At 57.6% G+C, this 20,819-nt stretch overlaps 1 protein-coding gene across 1 annotated transcript in view; it reads left to right on the plus strand.

Annotated features, from left to right (window-relative positions):
• Positions 1-52: 52 nt before the first annotated feature.
• The window catches only part of TTYH2 (tweety family member 2), a 40,511-nt gene continuing 19,744 nt past the window's right edge, over positions 53-20,819 (plus strand). Inside the window, exons 1-4 of the mRNA XM_046674271.1 lie at positions 53-219; positions 7,908-8,080; positions 14,326-14,437; positions 19,766-19,986. Of these exons, the coding sequence (XP_046530227.1) occupies positions 91-219; positions 7,908-8,080; positions 14,326-14,437; positions 19,766-19,986 (635 nt within the window). The 5' untranslated portion in view covers positions 53-90. The remainder of the gene's footprint in view (positions 220-7,907; positions 8,081-14,325; positions 14,438-19,765; positions 19,987-20,819) is intronic.

Raw genomic sequence — 20,819 nt, forward strand, 5'->3', positions numbered from 1 at the left:
GAAGGGCGGGGCGGGCGCGCGTCCCGGGCCGGTGGCGGCGGCGGCGGCGGCAGCGGCGGGCGCAGCGGGCGGGCGCACTCGGGCCGAGCCATGCCGGCCGCGCGCGTGGAGTACGTCGCGCCCTGGTGGGTGGTGTGGCTGCACAGCGTCCCGCACCTCGGCCTGCGCCTGCAGCCGGTGGACAGCACCTTCAGCCCACGCGACGAGAGTTACCGGGAGGTGAGTCCGCGCCGCCCCATTCCCGGGCCACGGCCGGCGCCCCAAGTCCCAGCACCACCGTTTCTCCCGTCCCCAGTCTGCCACCCTCCAACCGCCTCTCAGACCCCTCCCACTCTCCTCCGCAGCCCCTTCCCTTCACCTCTTCAAAGCCCTTTTCCCCCGGTACCCTTGGCCCACAGCCCTCCCGTCTGGGAAGCTCATGGGCCGGGGAAACTCGACAGATAGGAGTGGAGCTGGCGATGGGGAAGCGGCGGAAGGGCGGGGAGGGGAGGTGAGCGCCGAGGGGGAGGGCAGCGCGGGCCCAGGTGGGAGCATTTGTGTCCGTACCCGGATAATTCCGGCGCGCGAGCTGTGGGGACGCCGAGGGGCGCCCCCGGGCTTTCCTCCTGCGGTTCCAAGACGGGCGCTCCCCTTACCGGGGCTGGGTGGCCTCGGAGAAGTCTGGGCAGAAACTGACCGGAGTCTCCCGAGTCCGTCTCGGCAGCACCCCCCGCCGCCTCCCGCCCCAGGAGCCCCTGCCTGCAGGCGGGGAGCCTTTGCCAACGCCTCTGCCTGGGCCCCATCTGGGGGCGGCGGCAGGGGGCGACTTGCCTCTGGTGAGCTGAGAACCAGAGGCACATGTGGGTATTTGGGAGAAGGAAGGTGGCCCCAGATCAGCCCCGTGTCACACCACCGTCACCTCCCCCACACATACACACCTTCTAGGCTCTCTATTTCCCAGGTCTTGGCTTCTTGGCCAGCCACTCCCCTCCCCCTGCAATTCCGCCCTTTCCCTGCTCTGCTGGCCCTTCCCTCTGTGGTTTCTGCACCCAGTAGTGTGTGTGGGGCGGCAGGTCCCCAGACTTTCTTGCCCAGGCAGAGCTACAGAATCTCCCAGCCCTCTCAGGTCTGGCCAGGCTGCTTCCAGCTCCTGTGGTCTGGCTGAGTCAGTTCTCTGTTGGGTCAAAGATGCAGGGGCTGGGAAGCCCAGGCCGGGCCCATTTGTTCAGAGCTACACGCCCATCTGAGGACTTTGAGCCCCGGCGGCCTCTGCCTGCAGTGTCAGGTTCTCTGCAGGATCTCCCGGTGTGGGGCTCATTCGGGTGGAATGGGGCTGGTCCGGGAGGAGTGGGGCCTCTTGGAGGCCGAGCTGGGAGTCAGCTGTTCACCTCTTGCCCCGCCAGGCCTTTCTCCTGCAAGGCCTGGAGGATCCTGATCCCAGAGAGTGTGCACTGCACTGGTGACCGAGAATCTAATAATAACCCCTAGTGTCCCTGTCACCCTCTGGCCTCAAGCAAACGGTAGCTGCCCTTCCCCGAGGAGGGGAGAATCAGGACCCGCTCCTGCTGTCCGGCGGGATCCCACTGGCAGCGATGGAGGAGGCAGCTGGGCGGGTTTGCCCCGCCCTCCCCCAAGCCCCGCCTGTGGAAGTCGGTGTTCCCTGAGAATGTGGCTGCCTGGGGATAGCTGGAGGGGATCTTCCGCTCCCAGTGAATGCATGAAAAGAGGAGGGCGGATATGATTTCAGAGACAGCTGTGTTGTTGCACGTGTGCGTGTGCCCCAAACCCTGCACCCCACAGCCTGCACCCAGAGTCTCTCGCCATAGCTTCCCCTGTCCGCTGCAGGAAATCTAAAGTCCAGGCTGGGCCAGGAAGACCTCGAGTGTGGGGAGGCGTGCTGGGGGACTCCCGTACCCCTCTGGGCCCCAGAGACCGCACCTGTCTGGCCAGCTGCTGTGGCTGGCAGGGTCTGAGCCTGCCCCACCCCTCTCAGTCCCATGGAGAGGTGGCAGCTGAGCCAGAGGGACCCACTCGCAGTCCCTGCCCCGTCCTCTCAGGGTTCTGACCCTGGCACACTGTGCTGGGCATCCAGTGACCCCAGAGGGCATCCCCTACTGGTGGGCCACGGCTCCTGGGCAGCCTGACACGAGCCCCACCCCACCCTCCTGTTCCACTTAGGCCTCCCGAGGGCCCTGAATGGGAGATGAGTGTGGTGGGCCTGGAGGGGAAGTCTGGTTCTGGGTGTTATTTAAGGCAGCTCCTATTTTGGTAAGTTCCCCTGTTGTCTGACCATGGGTCTCTCCTGGACGTCCCCTTTCCTCCCGAGTGGCAGTCCCTGCCAGAGTCAGGCAGCAGGTCACTTAACACCATGGATTGGGTACCTTCTGCTATCAGTCATATTCAGCAAACTTGATTAGGGACAAGCTCTGTGCCAGACGTGGAGTGACACGTTGACCAAGACAGCCAGGGCCTCTGGGTTCGGTGCTGCGGCAGCTGAGTAGCTGGGGTTGGGCCTCTGCCATCCAGCTGTCTGGATTAGAATCCTAGTTTTATCACTTACTGTGTGTCCATGACAGGTGTCTGTACCTCTCTGAGCCTTGCTTCCTTCGTCTGCAAGTATTAAATGAGCTATTCCATGTAACATACTTGGTATGTAGAGGGTCCCATAGCACATCGTGGGACCCAGGGATATGAATTATTAGTCAGACTGGCCTTGAGGTCCAGCAACATGTCCAAATCCAGGACCCTGAGGAAAGAGAGCTACAGACCCTGATCAGGGAAGACTGGAAAACACAGGTAGAGCTGGACAGTGCTGGCTTGTGGTACAGTGTGTGTGTGTGTGTGTGTGTGTACACCAAAGACTAAGTGGAGACCGAAACGGGCAGGTGCAGGCCTGGAGGAAAGCTCAGGGGAGGGGGCGGCCGTGCATGGATTTGGGAGGCAGAGGGAAGAAGAATGCAGGTGCCTCAAGGGCAGGTCGCCTGGTAAACGGGAGAATCCTGCACACGTTCAGCTCCCAGAGCCTCCCACTCACATCCTGGGGTCTTGGGCAGCAGGGAAGCCCCTGATGGTGACCCTTCCACCCCTCAGGGGATTTGATCCTGGGTCCCTGCTCAGGCCCTGGCCCGCGTCCACCAGGCTCCTGGGAGGTCGCCCGCGGGTCCACAGAGCAGCGAGGTGAGCACCAAGGTGGAGGAAGCTCCCGGCCCCGAGTGCTGTGTCTGGGGGGAAGCAGTCCAGACCCCCGGCTTGAGTCTGCGCACCTTTAGTGCACGAGAAGGAGCGGAGATGGAGATGATCCTGACTTCAAAGGGATAACGAAAGGACGCAGGAGTTAGAGGCTGTAACGCCTGTGGCCAGCGCCGCCTGGCACGGCATAAATTGCCACAAGTGTGGCTTGGGAAGGAGGGGACCCCAGCTGGCCAGGGACCCGCTGCGCAGAGCTGGGGACAGCAGAAAGGGCACCTGGCACAGCATCCAGCTGTGTCTCCCAGAACAAGCTTCGGGTTCCTCCTCGCCCCGGGAGTTGGTGCCACTGTCCCCGTCCCTGATCCACTCTGGAGGAGACCTGACTCTGATGTGCTAGTGGGCTTGAGATGTCTTGGTAAGTGCCCAGTGCCACGCACAGGCCTGCTGTTCCTGCCTCCGGCGTGCAGGAACCTCGGGGGTGCTTCCCGCCCGGCCCTCCTCTCCTGGCCTCGGGAGACCAGCCGTTCTTCTGGGACACGCACGAGGAGGAAGAGGAGATGTTTTGGACTTTTTATACTTAGGCAAGCGTTGTCACATGTTAACTTTGGGTAGTTCAGTTCACAGACTCCCCAGAGAGTCTCGAGTGTGTGTCCTCAGGCTAAGGGAGAGGACAGAGTGGGGGCTGGACCCAGAACTACAGGGCTTCTCCCCGTGCCCTCTCCCCTCGCCTCCCCCCACCCCACGACTTGGGGGCAAGTGTCAGGAGGATGGGGCAGGCGGGGAGCCCAGCTGTGGGGTTTGAGAGGAGCCAAAGTTGGGATGAGGAAGCCCCATTCATCCAGTGTGAACACTGAGTCATGGTCATCGGACGGTCACATTGTCCCCCACCCCCTACCGGCCCCAGGAAGTGTTCCCACTGTGTACCCCAGCGCCCCTCCCCTTGGCCTCACCCTAGTCGGGCTCTCTGTCTGACTGTCTCCTGGGGTCTTGGGTGAGGGACGCTCAGGCTGTTGCCTCCTCCCCCACCTAGTGCAGAAGCCCCTTGGCGTCCAGCTGCAGCAGAGGCTTCCTCAGAGTGCCCGTCAGTCCCTGCTGTCCCCAGCTTGGGTCCTGGCTTGTGCTCTGGGTTTCGGTTACAAAGTGACAAACCAGATCTAATGGAAGTCACTTTGATGAGGAGAGAGGCTGGAACCCGAGCCCTGATGTGGGGGCTGTGGACACGGGGTTGGGGCAGCCCAGGCAGCGGTGGCGGCTTCAGGGCAGGGGGAGGCGCTGGAGGGGAGGAGGCGCTGGGCGATGTGGGAACTTGTCCTTTCTTTCTGGGCTCTGTCTGTCAGAGCAGGAGGACGTGTGAGCAGAGATCCCCGCTCCCTCTGGAAGGCAAGATCTCCCTCTTCCACACTGCACCCCCCTCCCACACCCATGGGGACTTGGAGTGTCAATTAGGAGCAGGAAAGTGATTGCCTAGTAGAAAGGCAAGGTGGCTGGGACACGGCTTTGCTGGTTAGACCTCCACTTCCCTCCTCCTTCCTGTTCTCCTCCTCCTTCCCTCCTCCTCCCCGACCTCCCTCCCTTCCTCTTTCCAACCCCCTCCGCTCCAGCCCCACTCTGGCCTCCCTCCCCTGGGAGACTTGGAGGCTGAAGCGCTAACAGAGGACCGCCGCGTTTGCGTTTCATTTGCGTTCCCGGCGTGGCCTCCCCGGGGCTGGGCGGGCGTTCTCCGTAACCTACTTGAGGCCAGCAGTCCAGCTAGGGCCCCGCTGCTGAGTCCCAGGGCCCTGCACGGGATGGACTTGCAGGAGGTCGGGAGGCTGTCATGGACTGAGAGAGCGTGAATAGGGGAGCCCACCGCAGGGACAAAGGTGGGGTGGGGACAGGCTGTGGTTTGGAGATGGAAATGGCACCAACCCATGTCTTAACCACTTCTAGGAGGCCCTTCCTTGCTGGGTGGGCACACATGGTAGAGTCAGTGGGTTCCCATCTGGGGATAGACTGAGAGTGGAACTGTCCAGAACGCAAGCTAGAAGTCTGGGTCGCCGGGAGAAATCTAGGTACTAACCAGGCTCTAATTGATACAAAAGGTTTGTCTGGGTTTTTGTTAGTTTTTTCAGTAGGGATAACTTACAGGAAACTTTTACGCACCTCAGTGCTTGTGTGTGTGACACCATCCCGATCAAAGCATATTCCTGATCCCCAGGAGGCTCCCTCATGCTCCCTCCCAGTCGAGACCTGCCCAAGGGTAGCTCCTGTCCGGACCTCCATCACTACAGATTAATCTCTCTGAGTTTGCACTTTATGTAAATTGATGCATACAGTCTCTGCTGTTTTGCGTCTGGCTTATTTCCTCCAACATTACGTCTGTGAGGTTCATCCACATTGCTGTGTGTAACCACAGTTCACTTTTCACCGCTGCGTAGTATTCCATTTTATGACTAGAAGACATTTTCTGTATCCATTCTCTCATTGGTGGACATCTGGGTTGTTTCCCATGGCTCTTACTGCTGTGTCATGTGCTGTGAACATTTGTGTGTGTATCTTGTGGGGACACCAGCTCTCCTTTCTGTAAGGTAATTCTCCAGGAGTGGAATTGCTAGGTCACAGACTGTGCATGTTGCACAGTGGTTTGCAAATTGTTAAGGGGCTCCCTGGGTTTTAGCAGAAGGGCCTTGGGCTTGACACAGGGTGGCCAAGACAAAGCATGGCATTTCTATCCACTCCTCAATCAGAGAAGGCTCTGATATCGGGGCTCCACTAAGTGAGTCTGTTTGAAGAAAAGGCTAAGCTGCTGGGTAAAGTTGGAGAGCTTCCACTGACACTAATCCAGGGCTTCCCGGACTTGAATGGGATACAGATGGCCTGGGATCATCTCTGGAGGCAGTTCTGATTCACTAGGTCTAGGGTGGGGCCTGAGAGTCTGCATTTCTAACCAGCTCCCAGAAGATGCCAGTGCCGTGGGTGGGTCGCGGGTCAGTCAACTTCACTTTGAGTAGCAAGGTTCTGTCCTTGGCCCCTTCACCTCGGCCTGGGGCTACAGGGTCACGGGCTGGGGTGGGAAAGTGGCAGCTCCTTTCCACTGTCTCACAGGGCAGGGGCCTCCTGGGTCAGTACTTGGGATGGGTCTAGTGGTCCAGACTGGAGAGGCCCCGCCCCTGCCCCCCCCCCACCCCGTGACGCCTTCAGCAGGGGTGATGTGTTCAGGTGCCCTGGGCCTTCCCAGCTGCCTGGAAGAGGGCTTAGCGTCCATGCTGCCGAGCGAGGGAGGCGAGGGGCGGCAGGTTCCTGACAGCACCTGTGACGTATTTATCCCAGGTGGAGGTGAAAGCCCAGTTTAAGTCAAATCCACCTCTCTACTCCCAAACGAGTCATCTTTCCTGCCATCTTCTGGGCTGTCCCCACGACTTCAGCCATTTGTCGCTGAGGCTCAGAAGCCTGTTGGTCCAGGTGACCTGTAGAGCAGCTCGAGCCATCACAGGGGCAGGGCAGGCCTAGCAGGTGCCTTCATCACTGTGAGGCTCCTCCCACCCCCCAGTGGCCTCAGGCCTCGGGACCACACACCCCAGCCTCTGATTTTCAGTGTTGTCTCCTGGTGTGTGTGTTCCGGCACAAGGCTTGTCTCCTCCTTAGACCGGAGAGGTCCCAGCATCTCCCCTACTCTGCCGATCGCCACTGCCAGCATACGGGTCCCCTGAAATGGGCTCTTGCCTGACAGCCAAGACTGGAGCGCTGGGGTTCTGGATGGGCGCCACTCAGGGGGCACGTGGAAAGCAGGGTGAGGCTGTCAGCTCAGGAGCCTGACATAGAGCCGGGTCCAGGCCTGGCTGGCGGCCACCAATCCTAGTGCCATCTGGTGCCATCTGGTGCCCATCGGGCTGAATCTGGAGGGTGGAGGGCGTTGGGGGTGTGGCACTGTGGGCCTCCTGACCGACAGCAGCTCCCTTTGCGGCACCCCAAGGTGCTCAGCGGGCCCGAGACGGCACCTCCTGCCCCCCTCCAGAATTCTGGGCTTTGCTCCTACCATTGGCACCTGGGGCTCAGCTGTCCCTTTCGGGATGCAGTGAAAGGGACTCTGCAGGTGTGCGTCCTGACTTCCCTCTGCTCCCCCAGCACAGAGCTGGCTTCTTGTTTCTCTGGATAGACCCCAACACCTCGAACAAGGCTCAGAGGAAGGAGATATGCCAGGCTGCCCCTTCCTGGGCTGTCCCAGGTCCCACTTAGCTTCTGAGACATCCTGCTCAAGCTCCATCTCCTCCAGGAGGTCTCGGATGCTCTGCTGCGCTTGGACGTCTGTCTCCCTCAGTCCCACAGCTCAGCGCCCCCAGCCCTCACTGTCGGGTGATCACTCCCATGTTGGCTCTTGAGCAGCTCTGAGCCCGTCCTCAGGCAGAGCGCAGTCCAGGTCTTCATGTGGGGCTGGGGGCCACAGACCTGGGGGCCAACCTTGAGCAGCTCCTCCCTCACCTCCACCTCAGCTGACCACAGCCCATCCACTGGTCTCGTGTCCTCGGCCCCCACCGGAGCCTGAGCTCCATCTCTCCCCACACCTCACCCATTTTGGTGCCCGACACTCCGTGTCCAGAGCAGGAGCTTCAATCGGAGCAGGAGGGAGGATGGGCGACAGACAGCTCAGTCCCGGTTCCTGCACCCACAGCCCCAGGGGGAGCTCAGGGCCCAGGGGCAGGGCGCTTCCCCCGCACCCCCCCATGGGACCAAGTGCTGACCCCTGGCCTCTCCCTCTTCAGTCTCTGCTGTTCCTGGGGCTGGTGGCTGCCATCTGCCTGGGCCTGCACCTCATCCTCCTCGCGGCTTACCTGGTCTGTGTGTGCTGCTGCAGGCAGGACGACGCGGTGCAGACCAAGCGGCGCAGCTCCTGCTGCGTCACCTGGACGGCCGTGGTGGCCGGGCTCATCTGCTGGTGAGTGTCCCTCTGTCCTGTTCTCGGTCTGCAGGGGTCGAGGCCGGCCCAGGGCCCACTCCGTGGACACAGTGGATGAAAGGGAGCCTGACCATCTGTGTCTTGCCAGTGGCTAACCCCATGACCAAGAGACCCCCTTCCACTCCCCTGCCGCCAGCCCCCAACAAACCCCAAATGGCTCATCAGCTGTCTGGCCATATTCTCCTGACTGAGCTCTGGGTCCCTCGATGGGAGAGCCTGTCCCCAGCATGAAAGCTGTCCCTTTTCTTGCCGAGCAACAGGAATTGGATGCCTGGGGTAGTGATGGGGGTCTCCCTAGTGTGCCCCAACCCAGTCCAGACGCGGTGTGCCTGGCAGCCCCCCAGGGAGCTCCCTGAGCGGTTGACCAGGTGGCATGCCCAAACAGGGCATCTCTGCTCTCTGCATCCTTGTCCCCTCCCAACTGCTGCCCTGGGTCTATGAGGTCAGAGAAAGTCTGACTCTAGCCCCAAGCAACTCATCATCTCACGAGATCAGCAGCTCTTAGTGCCGTCGGCCGGGTCTTCTTTGCTTTGGAGGGTGAAGGGGGGATTTCTAACTCTGCGTAAGAGCCTGTGCTGCCCAGGCGGTGTCCACACACACACTGGCCCTGTTTTCGGTTGTATTTTTCTTGTTTTCTTGTCTGCAGAGGTTTTTCCAAAAGGCTCAGCTCCACCCTGAGATGCTTTTGGGGGTGGTCCCTCGAGGGATAGATGGATTCCCTCATTGCTAAGTGCCCATTATGTCCTTGAACCCACAGTGGGACTCACCCCGCTGTCCCAGCAGCAAGATGGGGGGCAGACAGGACACAGGGAGCCTGGGGGTGGGGATGCCGGGGTTCCCATCCTGGTGGCTCACCTCGCCACTGCAGGTCCTTCTCCAGTAGAGCCCGCCCCCGATCCCGTCATGCCTGCAGCATGAGGCTGTCAAAGGCAAAAGATGGGCAAGAACCGGAGCAGCGCTGCAGGGAAGACAAAGCCCTAAGCACGTGGAAGGGGCTTCAATCATGAACTTAAAGGAGAGAGCCCAGCCCGGGTCGGGAGTTCAAAGAGTATGACTCCCAGCAGACAGGAGCTCGGTGGTACTTGCCACCCAGGGAGCCCTCTCGTGTGAGCGCAGATTTTTTTGAAACACTACAAAGTCTCTACAAAGAAGAATACTTTGGAACAGTAAGGATGGCTTTGGAGGGTCAATTCCAATAAGTAATAATCACCTGCCGGTTAAAGAAAACTCAGAACACAAGGTGCATGTGGCATGACTCAGTCTACAAAATTCTACGTGTTCCTTGTGCCAGGCAAGAGCGAGCCAGTGGTAAAAAAAAAACAGGCATCAATTCTGCCTTCTTGCAGCTCTTGGTGGACTGGGGAGGCAGAGAATCTTGCACTTGTTTGATTGGAATAATTGTAAACTGAGGAGGGGGTTTGGAGGAAAGGAATAGGCAGAGTCGGGTGGCCTACCCGAGTTGGCGTCACAAAGGCACCAAGATCATAGGACGAGGCATTAACTAGGCACAGGTAGGGGTAAGGTGGGAGGAGATACTTCCCCACAGAGGGAAGAGGAGTGTGTGCAAAGGCCCTGTGGCAGGAGGGGGCACGACATGTTTAAGGAACTGAGAGAATCCAGTGCGCCCCGAGCAGAGAGGGTGGATGAGGGGACTGGGGTGGGGGGCTGCAGGGGTGGCAGGATCAGCAGTAAGTGCAGTGGAAGACAGAGGGCGTGGGTGATAGTGTGAGAAGACACAAGAAAGGCAGACGGGACCCAAACCACACAGGAGCTTCCAGGCTCTGTCAGGGATTTAGGTGTTTATTTAAGAGCAGTGGGAGCCACTGTAAGCAGGGGGTTGGCGAGGAGGCAGGGGGCCTCATAAGTCAGGTCTAACCAGAAACCAGACCACGGAGTGTTCAGAACATGAAGAAGTGGTGGCCCGGGTGATGGAAGAGCTCGGGGGCCAGAAGGGGCGGAGAGAGACTCCGAGATAAACAGCAGCAGGAGCCACAACCACCTGCAGGCCAGAGGGACAGAAGGAGAGGCGGTGTCCCCACGGGAGCAGGAACCGCAGTGGGCCGGAGCCACACGGCAAACACAGCAGCTGCTGCAGAGGGAGGGGGACAAGTACCCTGGCTTCCCCCTCCTCCGCCTCCAGTTTCCTGCCAGTGCCCCCACTGGTCAAACCCACCAGATGCCAACTGGCAGGGGAGCCTGAGAAATTCAGTGTGAGGGGGTCAGCCCTCCGTGATGGAGAGCAGAGTGGGGGATGGGAAGAAACAGATTAAAAGGCAAACAGGCCCAGGACAGGTCCAGTGACGAGATTGTCGCACTGACCACAGGGCAGAGGGTGGGCTCTCAGGTGGCCCAGGCCAAGAGCCATGGTCCTCGCACTTGGACAGGGGACAAGGTCCTGCATTTGGTGGTGAGCTGGATGGGGGGGTGAGGGCGGAGGGTCCTGGCTTAAACAGCTGGACGGGTGATGCGATGCTGTCCGCTGAGATGCAACGCGCTGGCAGAGAACCAGACAGAGGCAGAAGGCCACAGCGGGGACCACGTGGGTTGGGCTTAAGGTGCCTTTGAAGCATCCAAGTGGCGATGGTGAGGGCACCCATGGAAAGTCAAGGCTGGACTTAGAAATTCAGGGTCATGAGAGTGGACAGCACAGAGGCCATGGATGCAGGTGCAATCTGGTAAAGGAGGGATGCAAAGTGGGACGGGAAGAGGGCCCAGGACCAAGCCTCGGGGAGCAAGGGGGAGCCAGGAAGGATGAGGAAAGCCACAATGGCGCAGGGCCACGGGGCAGCACGCCTCAGAGGAGGCGGGGCTGGAAGATGACCTTGGGTCGGTGACGTGGAAGTCAGCAATCAGCTCTGCTGGAGTTGTGCTCAGTTGGAGCCAGGGCGGAGTGAGCCGAGGGAGAGAGGCAGGGAAGGAGTAGAAAAAGCAGAGGTGGAGGATGGGAGGTGAGGCGGGGGACTAGGGGGGAGAATAGGGCTCTGATAACAAGGGTCAGAGAAGAAGGAGGCAATCCATAGAAGAAACTACGATCAAGGGGTCCCCAAAAAGGAGATGGGGTGTGAGAAGAGATCCCGTGCTCCTCTATTTGGGGACGGTGATCTTACATGTGGGAAAGATAGTGGTGTTGTCCCACCAGAGAGAGGGCAGAACCACCAACTCGTTTATTCTGTTTTTCCCCTCAAGCAGAATGGTGGGTAGGGCCCAGGCAGGACCACTGACACCAGGAGGGGGCTGAAGGACCCTCTTTAAACAGCCAGGCAGTTTCTGGCCTTGGAAGACGGTGTGCAATTGCACAACCCCTGCTGGGCATCTCCGATAGGTCCACAGGCTAGGAGAAGGCACAGAACTAGAATGCCCCGTTCTCAAAAACAGGGAAAGGGAGGCCTGAAAGGATGCTGAATCCCCAGAAAACTCTAGATCATGACACACATAACTAGAAGGGAAGGTTAGAAACATGAGGAGCAGACAAAGGTATTTTTCAGAGCATAATAAAATCTCTTTTTAAAATAAAGTTACCAAAGGGAAGATGATGGAAATAGAATATGTCTAACATATGACTGTTTCAGCTGGGCTTTCATCAAGGCCTCACAGTCTCCATGGGGATGCGGTGGAGAGAGACGGACGGGACGGTGGTGCGGTTAAATGGAATCAAAGGTTGAACACTCCTGGTTGAATCCAAAGAATCCTGATTCACACACCGGATCGCCTAACTGCAGCTCGTGTGTATTAGGCACATGAAGCATGTGGGGAGCTTGTTTTAAAGTGCTTGTTCCAGGACCACACTGACTCGGTGGGCCCGGGGTGGGCGCCCCTTAACTACACTTTGAACAGACACTCCAGGTGATTCTGTGCTGCGGTCCATGGACCACTTCCTGAGAAACACTGACTTAGATGTCAAGAGTAACAGTCTCCCGGGGGATTCCATCCTCGGCCCTGTCCTGGTTAAAGAAAGAAGAAAAGGTCTAAGCGTATGCATGTGTGCGTTCGTCTTCCCCCCCCAAATTAGCGTTTTGGTTGAAAACTCAGGAGGCTGCTTAAAGAATCTTCAGATGACCCCCAGTGGAGTGGATCAGATCAAGTGTGATAGATGACAGAGGCCAGAATGGAGATGATTTGTTCGGGCTGGAATGTTGGACTAAAACCAACTAGATGAAATTTCGCAGGGATGGAGTTCTGCTTTTGGTTAAAACAAACAAAAATCGATGCTGCATATAGGAGGGAGGAGAGACTGGGCTTGGTGGCAGTCGCTATGAAGAAATCCAGGGGTGTAGGTAGACCACGAGGTCAGTGGTGGGGAGGGGGCACCCAGGGTGTTAGCCCCCTGCTCTTGGAGCTAACGGACACCTGGGCCTGGGTGCTTCACTCCGAGGCCATGTTTAAGAGCAGCGTTGCCCAGTTAGAGAGAGTTGAACCTAGAGGACGGCGATGATGGAGACAAGGGCGGGAGGACACATGTCTGACTTGGGGAGCAGGAGAGAAAGGGTGATGCGGAGCCCCATTCAGATGTCTGACGGGCTGTCTTGTAGAATTGGAGGCTCATTCTGGGCTGCCCCAGAGGACAGCCAAGAACCAGTGGGTGAGTGGTTCAAGGAGGTAGGCTTGGCTCAATGTAAGAAGGCACTTTCTACAAGCTGGCAGTTTTCAGTAAGACAGGCTGCCTCATGGTGCCATGGGGAAGGAGAGAGAATGGAGGGGGCATCCCCGACTCCTGGGGGTTTCCAGAGAGACAGTGTGGTTTCATGAGACCTCAGTGGTCACCAGGCCCACCTCTGTCAGTGACCCGGGGAACAGGTTCCTGGGTCCCACCCAGACCTACTGCTTCAGAGTCGCTAGGGCCAGGCCAGCAATCTTCCACCCTTCAGAGCCATGGGATGGAGCACGGGCGTGTTTTCCTGCTGCCTAAATGAAACGTGCCCTAGAGTTAGTCAGCCAGGCTGGGGACAGGCTGGCCCTGAGCCTTCACCCCCGAGCCCCTGCACCTGCCAGAGCTTTAGACGTCATCCCTACTCCCAGGAAAGAGTTCCTCAGCTAAAGTCAAAACCTGCTCTCTGTAGATGTTTACAGCAGCTTCATTGATTATGGCCAAAACCTGGAAGCAACCGAGATGCCCTTGAGTGGGTGAATGGATAAACAGACTGCGGTCCATCCAGACAGTGGAATATTATTCAGTGCTGAAGAGAAATGAGCTAGCAAGACTGAAAGGACATGGGGGGCTTTTTTTTTTTTTTTTTTTTTTTGAGGATTATCCCTGAGCTAACTGCTGCCAATCCTCCTCTTTTTGCTGGGGAAGACTGGCCCTGAGCTAACATCCATGCCCATCTTCCTCTACTTTATATGTGGGATGCCTGCCACGGCATGGCTTGTCAAGTGGTGCCATGTCTTCACCCGGGATCCGAACTGGTGAACCCAGGGCCACCAAAGCGGAACGTGCGCACTTAACCCCTGCACCACCGGGCTGGCCCCCTGGAGGAGTCTTAAATGCATATCACTAAGTGAAAGAAGCCGATCTGAAAAGGTTACATAGCGTATGATTCCAACTATATGACATTCTGGAAAAGGCAAAACTATGGAGACAGTAAAGAGATCCGGGGGTGGCGGGAAGAGAAGGATGAAGAGGTGGAGCACGGGAATTTTAGGACTACAGCCATGTGCTGCATAATGACGTTTCGGTCAACAAGCTTTCAGTCAATGTCAGACCACATATACGGTGATGGTCCCATAAGACTAGTGCCATGCCCATTGGATTAGGTGTGTAGTAGGCCATGCCATCTAGGTTTGTGTAAGTACACTGTATCATGTTCACACAAAGACCGAATTGCCTGACTCATTTCTCAGTGTGTCCCCATATGACTGTATTCTGTAAGATGCTATAGGAATGGGTACATGTCGTTATACATTTGTCCAAACCCATAGAATGTACAACACCAAAAGTGAAGCCTAATATAAGAGTGAACCCTATTGTAAATAATGGACTCTGGGTGGAACCACGTGTCAGTGTAGGTACACTGATTGTGAGGGATGCTGATGGTGGGGGATGCTGATGGTAGGGGATGCTGATGGTGGGGCATGTTGGTAGGGGAGGCAGGGAATATATGGGAAATCGCTGTACCTCTGCTCAATTTTGCTGTGAATCTAAAACTGCTCTAAAAATAGCGTATAAAAGAAAGAAAAACATTCTCCTCTGGGTGTCACCTCTAACTTTATTTGGGTCTTGCCTGTAGTGCTGCGGTGGGTGTTGGTTTCTATGGAAACAGCGAGACCAACGATGGGGTGTACCAGCTGATCTACTCCTTGGACAACGCGAACCACACCTTCTCTGGGATCGATACCCTGGTAAGACTTACAGGCAGCTGGCCGGGCCGGGGGCAGCCCGTGAGGTCACTGTGGTCAGAACAAGGGCCCCAGTCAGATCCCAGCCAGCTCGGCTCCAGGGGAGTCTGGACCCCACTTTGGGCTTTAGTTGGTCCCGCCAGGAGCAAACAGGCAATTTCTGCTCCCCTGGCTGGGAGGGGTGGCCGGGATGGGGTGAGGACCAAAGGAGAAAGGCTGATAGGTCCTGGGGGCACGAGGGTGACCGTGGGATCATCTCCAGGAGAGCTGAACACTTTCCTGTTTGTCCAAGGAGACCCTGCCCACGGAAGACCAGCCCCACAGTGTTTTCATGTTCACTCTCAGTGCTGCGTATAGAGTATATGGGGTCCAGGACATGTCAAGGGGGAAAACTATTCAAAACCAAGTGAAGCACCCTGTGGAGTGGTGAAGCTCTGCCCGAAACCCAGCGAGGGGTCCTCTGGGCTCTGGCTTCTGGGCACCGTGACCCCCACTGGGGGCTCAGGGTGAAGGACTGTCTTGGGCCGGACAAAGGAGATGTGAGCCTTTTAGGGCAGGAAAGGGCTGCTCTGCTGAGCCTGTGGCCTGAGTGAGAGGCTGAGAGGCCCGGGGGTTGGGCAGCCTTGGCCCCTGAGTGCGTGTCGTCTTCCCTGTAGCACCCGGTCTTGGGGCTGATTTTCCAGGCAGCTCTGGTGCCCTAAGGAGCCGGGCCCCAGGGTGGCTCTCAAGGAAACCAGTCCTTGGACATCCACACCGTTTCCAATCCCCTCTGGGCCAGGTCCCCAGCAAAGGGGTGACCTCAGCAAATAGCCCATTTGTGTCAGGCAGCCTCAACCACAGTCCAACCCCAACCGGAGCGTGTGGACATTGCCCTGGCTCTCGCTGGAAGAGGATTCTGGAAGAGGATTTGACCTCATTGCCCCTCCTTCTCCCTTAAGCTCTTCTAAGGCCTTAATCCTTCAGCTGGCCCCTCAGGAGGGGCTCACCTTAAAGAGACAGCTGTGCTGCTCATCAGCGCCCGGGATGGCTGGGGAGGAGGCTCTGGCCTCAGCCCTCCTGGGGAGCTGAGGGTCAGGGTCCAGGCCAGGGGCCCAGCTGTCCTGCGGAGCTCATCCGTCCACCCCTGGGTCCTCTGGCACCCGTCCATGGGGACTGAGCTGTCTGGACGCCGGGCTGAGGCAATTCTGCAGGGTGAGGGTGGGGCGGCTGGGATGGGGAAGCCAAGGGCAGCCTTGTGGGACTGACCACAGCCTGACCAGCCTGGAGGCCTGGGTGTGATACCCGCCCCCCCCTGCGCTGGTGGGAGGGGCTCCACAGCACCGCCCTCCAGGCTCTGCCTCGGCCGCCTCCTCCCCCCACAGCACCAGAACCCCCAGAGGAGGAACTCAGCCCTGAAAGAATCCCCTGCCGGGGCAGCCCCAGAGCCATGACCTTCACGGGCTGACTTGTGACCATTATAGGGAATGGCCCTTGTCTCTTCCGGGAGCTGAGGAAGAGAGTACCAGAGCTGTCCTGATGGAAGATTTCCGTTCTTCAAGTCCCTGTCCCACGGGGTGAGGGTTGTGCAGGGAGATGAGCTGGGAACGAGTGCCCAGGTTGTGTTCACCCACCCGGGGGCTGAGGGCCAGGTTTGGACATTTCGCAGCGAGCCCCACATCTCTCAAGTCCCCCGTGGTCCCCAGGGGAAGATTCTTGTGTCTCTGGACGTCAGCCCCTGGTCCTCTCTCCACCATTTCTGAAAAGTGAGGACAGGAGCTCGTGATGGTCCAGCCAGCTGGGAGCCGATCGCTCCCAACGATGACCACCTCCTGCCTCTGGGTGAGGCCTGGGGGCCCCTGGGGCCCAGGCACAGGTTGCTTTCTCGGGGTGGAGGGGGCTGGTTTGAGCCTGAGGGTGGGCACCCAACACTTCCAGTCCCGAGGGCTCCCCGGATCCGAAGGTGAAGACCTCATATTAGATAAATGATGTTAGATGAGATAATGGCCGTGAAAGTGCCTGGTAATCTACAAAGTACCCTCCAAATGGAGGTGACCATGATAATGAGTGCTATTATTATAATCACTATAATTATATATATTACTATAATCACCACGAAGGAGAGAGGAGGCTTAGATGAGGGGGAGGGTGGGACTCCGGGAACAGGTCAGACCTGGGCCAGAGCAAGGTGGACCTCCCAGGTTCCCCTTTCCTGGACCAGAAGCCCCACACCTGCACCCCACCCTGAGGGAAGCTTAGGCCTTGGTTGGGGGTACCGCAGCTCAAGGCTCCGGCAGGCTGGGCAGGGGTCTGGCTCAGCTGCACGCTCCGGTTTGGGGGATCAGAAAGGGTTATTTGGGAGTGCCGGTTGAGTCCTTTCTCTGCAACCAGTGCGCCCCATCTGGGCCCCATTGACTCACACAGGGGACCAGGCACACCTCTAACCCCTCAGAGTCTCAGCTTAAAATTAGGGCCTGGGGCCCTACAGCCCCTTAGAGTTCAACCGACACGGGTTTAAGGCCCGCATTCCAGGGGCCAGCATGGCTCGTCCCGACTCTCATCTGAGCCGGCAGCAGGCCTATGGGGCAGCGTTTGGGTGAAGAAGCTGGGGCCCAGGGAGGTTGTTCCTGGCCCAGGGTTGGAAGCTAGTCCGTTTCAGAGCAAGAGCTGGAACTCAGGTGTTCTGGGCTTAGCCCTTCCCTTCAAGGATCCGGAGCGGGGGGGGGGGGGCCCTCCCCCACAACCTGCGGGGGCTCCACCCCTTGGTCTCCTGGTGGGCCTGCCCTTTAGAAAACCCTCCTCATTAAGTTAAGGAGCCTCCTCCCACCCAGAGGTTTTCAAACCTGAACTTGCATCAGAATCCCCTGGAGGGCTTGATAAGCTGGAGTCCTGGGCCCCAGCCCTGAGTTTCTGATCCTGTCGGTCTTGGCTGGGCTGAGAATTTGCATTTCTAATGAGTTCCCAGCTGATGTGCTGATGCTGCTGGTGCAGAAACCACACCTGGAGCACCCAGGCCTCATCCTCGGGATGACAGCTTCCTCCACCTGCCAGCGCGCCCCTCACCCCACCCCAGCCTGGGGAGCTGAGCTGTCCCTCTTGTGCACAGAGCGAGCCCTGAGCCCTGTTCCCTCTCTGGAGCGTCCTGTCTCTGTCTCCCTGAGGGGAGCTCTGGGTACAGAACCTCAAAGGCCTGGGGGTGGAGCGGGAAATGGGGCTGTAAGTAGGTCAACATTGTGATTTTTATTTTTTTGTTTTGTATTGTTTGCTATGGGAAGACATCAGGAGGAAAGAGGGCCCGGCAGATGTTTACTGGCTTTTGGTTTTTTTCAAGGAGGGATTTAAGAAATAGAGAAGTTAAAAATGTAGAGCTATGGAAGGAGGAAAAGTGGTCTTACAGAGAAAAAGTCACAGATCATTTTCAACAGCCTTTGCGCTAAAGTTGCTTATTCTGATAGAGGAATATGAAAATATCACGTGGAACAGAGTTTGCTCCTAATGTTAGCATTTAATAATAGAGCCTTTTGGGTCGCTGGCGACAAAGCACTTGTACGTTGATCTTAGGGAACTGAAAAGGGAAGTTTATTAGGGCAATGTTTAGTTACTGAATTGACTTCTACATGTCACCCGTTCTCCCCCCAACCCCACCCCCCGTGGGAAACTACAAGCTGCCGAATCTGTAGGGTGTAGACCATCTCTGCACAGTGGTGTCTCATAGTGCTTAACCAGCTCGTAAGCACCAGGAACAAGCCAGAAACTGGAACAAAGAGGGCTATTCTCTCTTCTGGAACCAGGAACTCGCAGTATAGTGCACATGTGAAAGGCCGCAGAGTTGCCGTCAGGTCCCCGAGGCAGGGAAGTCTGGCTGTGGGAAGGTCGGGCCCTTGTTCTGTGTCATTTTTATCTTCCTTCTAGCCCTGTGGGAGCTGCAGGCTGCCCAGAGGAGGATTAGCACACACTCCCCCCTCCAGCCAGCCGTGCGCGTTGGTTTAACGTGACAGCATCAGAACAACAAAGCCCTTCTTCCCCTCACCGCCAGCACGCAGGCTCAGAGCCGGCTTCGCCTTCAGAGGGACGTGCTTGGGGTCCCTGGACCCTGCCGGAACCCCGCATCTGGGCTGTTCGGAAGCACGTTTCCGATATGAGCTCTACTGGTGCTCCTTGTTTGAAAGCCAAGGACAGTCACTGCCATCGTCCTTCCTTCTCTACCTTTGAATAGAAAGTTGCTTCCTTCAGGGTCCACTCAACTCCAGGCCCTTAAGGCCCAGCCAAGGGACAGAAGCCTGTCCATCCACCTGGCAGGACAGACGTCCAGGGAGAGCATGAGCGCACCAAGAAGGCGCCGATTTCCTGCTCCCGTCACATGTGCAGGCTCCTCGCAGGCAGGATCGGGTCTGTCTGTTATTTCAAAGTTCCATTGTTCTGCCTTCGCTCCGGTTCAGGACAGCAAAGCCTTTCTCTTGGGAGGCATTTAGAAACCCCAGTGTGGGAACAAAAAGGTCAGGTAGCAACAGAGGAACAGTTCGGTTTCAACATTTTATTCCTCACTCTGGAAAAGAGTTCATAATCCAGAGTGTTTAAAGTTTTAAGAGAATCTGCAAGGAACAAAAATGGATTCTCTTGTTTCCCCATCTGGGTCTCTCTTTGTACTAAGGCGTTGGATCTTGGAGCTGAGGCCCTGGTTAAGGCTCTGATGGGGGCCTGCCCCCTGGATGGAGGGACATGAGGGCTGGGTGGGGAGTGGGGCCTCTGTCTTCCACCCTCCCTCTGGGCGGCAGCCTCGTGAGCTCTTCAGGGCTGGGGCAGCAGGCATGGTGCATTCATTCTAGCCCGAGCAGCCATCGTTGTCTTTTTTTTTTTTTTTCTGCTTTATCTCCCCCAACCCCCCCGTACACTGTTGTGTATCTTAGTTGCATGTCCGTCTAGTTGTGGGAAGTGGGACACCGCCTCAAAGTAGCCTGATGAGTGGTGCCATGTCCGCGCCCAGGATCTGAACCCTGGGCCGCTGCAGCCGAGCACACAAACTTAACCACTCGACCACGGAGCCGGCCCTTCTCTTTTTTGGTGAAGATTGGTCCTGACCTAACATCCGTGCCCATCTTCCTCTATTTTATATGTGGGATGCCTACCACAGCATGGCTTGATAAGTGGTGCATAGGTCCACACCCGGGATCCGAACCGGTGAACCCCACGCCACCGAAGCGGAGTGCACAAACTTAACTGCTACACCACCGGCCCGGCCCCCCAAGCAGCCGTCTTCTGCTCCTTGCAGACCTTGCCCTCCAGAGTCAGAGTCAGGGGATTTACCTCGCTGCCTTCCTCCCAGCTGAGGGCCAGACTCACAACTCTCCTCCCCAGGTGTCGGGAACCACCCAGAAGATGAAGGTGGAACTAGAGCAGCACCTGGCCCGGCTCAGTGAGATCTTTGCCGCCCGGGGCGATTACATCCAGACACTGAAGTTCATGCAGCAGATGGCGGGCAACATCCTCGGCCAGCTCTCAGGGTTGCCCGAGTGGGGAGAGGTCACGGCCGAGCTGACCAAGCTGTCCGACCAGACTGGCTACGTGGAGTACTACAGGTGAGGGCCGTGAGGGCAGAGGGAGAGGCGCTGGGGCTGCACCAGCTTCTTCATCCAAGCCTGCGTCTTAGGGTCCGGGTGGGGAAGTGCCACCGAGGTCTTAATAAGCCATTAACTGAAATTAGAGAACATGAGAGCTTGTAGGGGCTGAGTGGGGGGCACACAGAACAGCCTCCTTATACAGGCAGGCACGAGGCCCAGAGAGGGGCAGTGATGTGCCAACATCCCAGCACCGGAGGCTGGACCTGGCCTCCCAGCACACAGCATGGGCCTTCTCCGGGACCAGTATTCTCCGTGACTGGTGCTTGGTGAAGTACAAGTGTTTATGGGTTCCTCGCTTGCCAGGGGTTATGGGCCACAGGGTGCAGGAGAGAGGGGAGACAGTGGCTTCTTTGCACAGAGCCTCCCCTGATGGCAACTTCTTAGCAAGCCCAGAGATGCCCCCAGCCTCACTTATGTCGAGCTGGAATGATGGGGGCCATGGGGTACTGCCCCACCTTGGCCCTAGTCAGATATGCAAACTCATGCTAATGTCATCTAACCTCTGGAGTCCTGTTTACTTCTGATACCAGACCTCTTAATCTCAAATTCAAGTTACTGTGCCCCGGCACAGTAAGCCCATCTCTGAGACATGGTGCTTGGAGATGGAGAAAGGTTTATTCGAACTGGCCAAGATGAGAAGGCGGAAGGATAGGTTCTCTCAAATCCGCCTTAACAAAGAAGAAAGCAGTGGGTCTTTACAGAGCTAAGGGGCTTGGGAGGAGGAGTTTTGGAGAAACAAAGAGGAAGTCTGTGTTTCTTTCACTCCAGATAAGTCCTTGGGCATTCAGACT

This window comes from Equus quagga, chromosome 11 (assembly GCF_021613505.1).
Source record: "Equus quagga isolate Etosha38 chromosome 11, UCLA_HA_Equagga_1.0, whole genome shotgun sequence".
Taxonomy (NCBI): domain Eukaryota; kingdom Metazoa; phylum Chordata; class Mammalia; order Perissodactyla; family Equidae; genus Equus; species Equus quagga.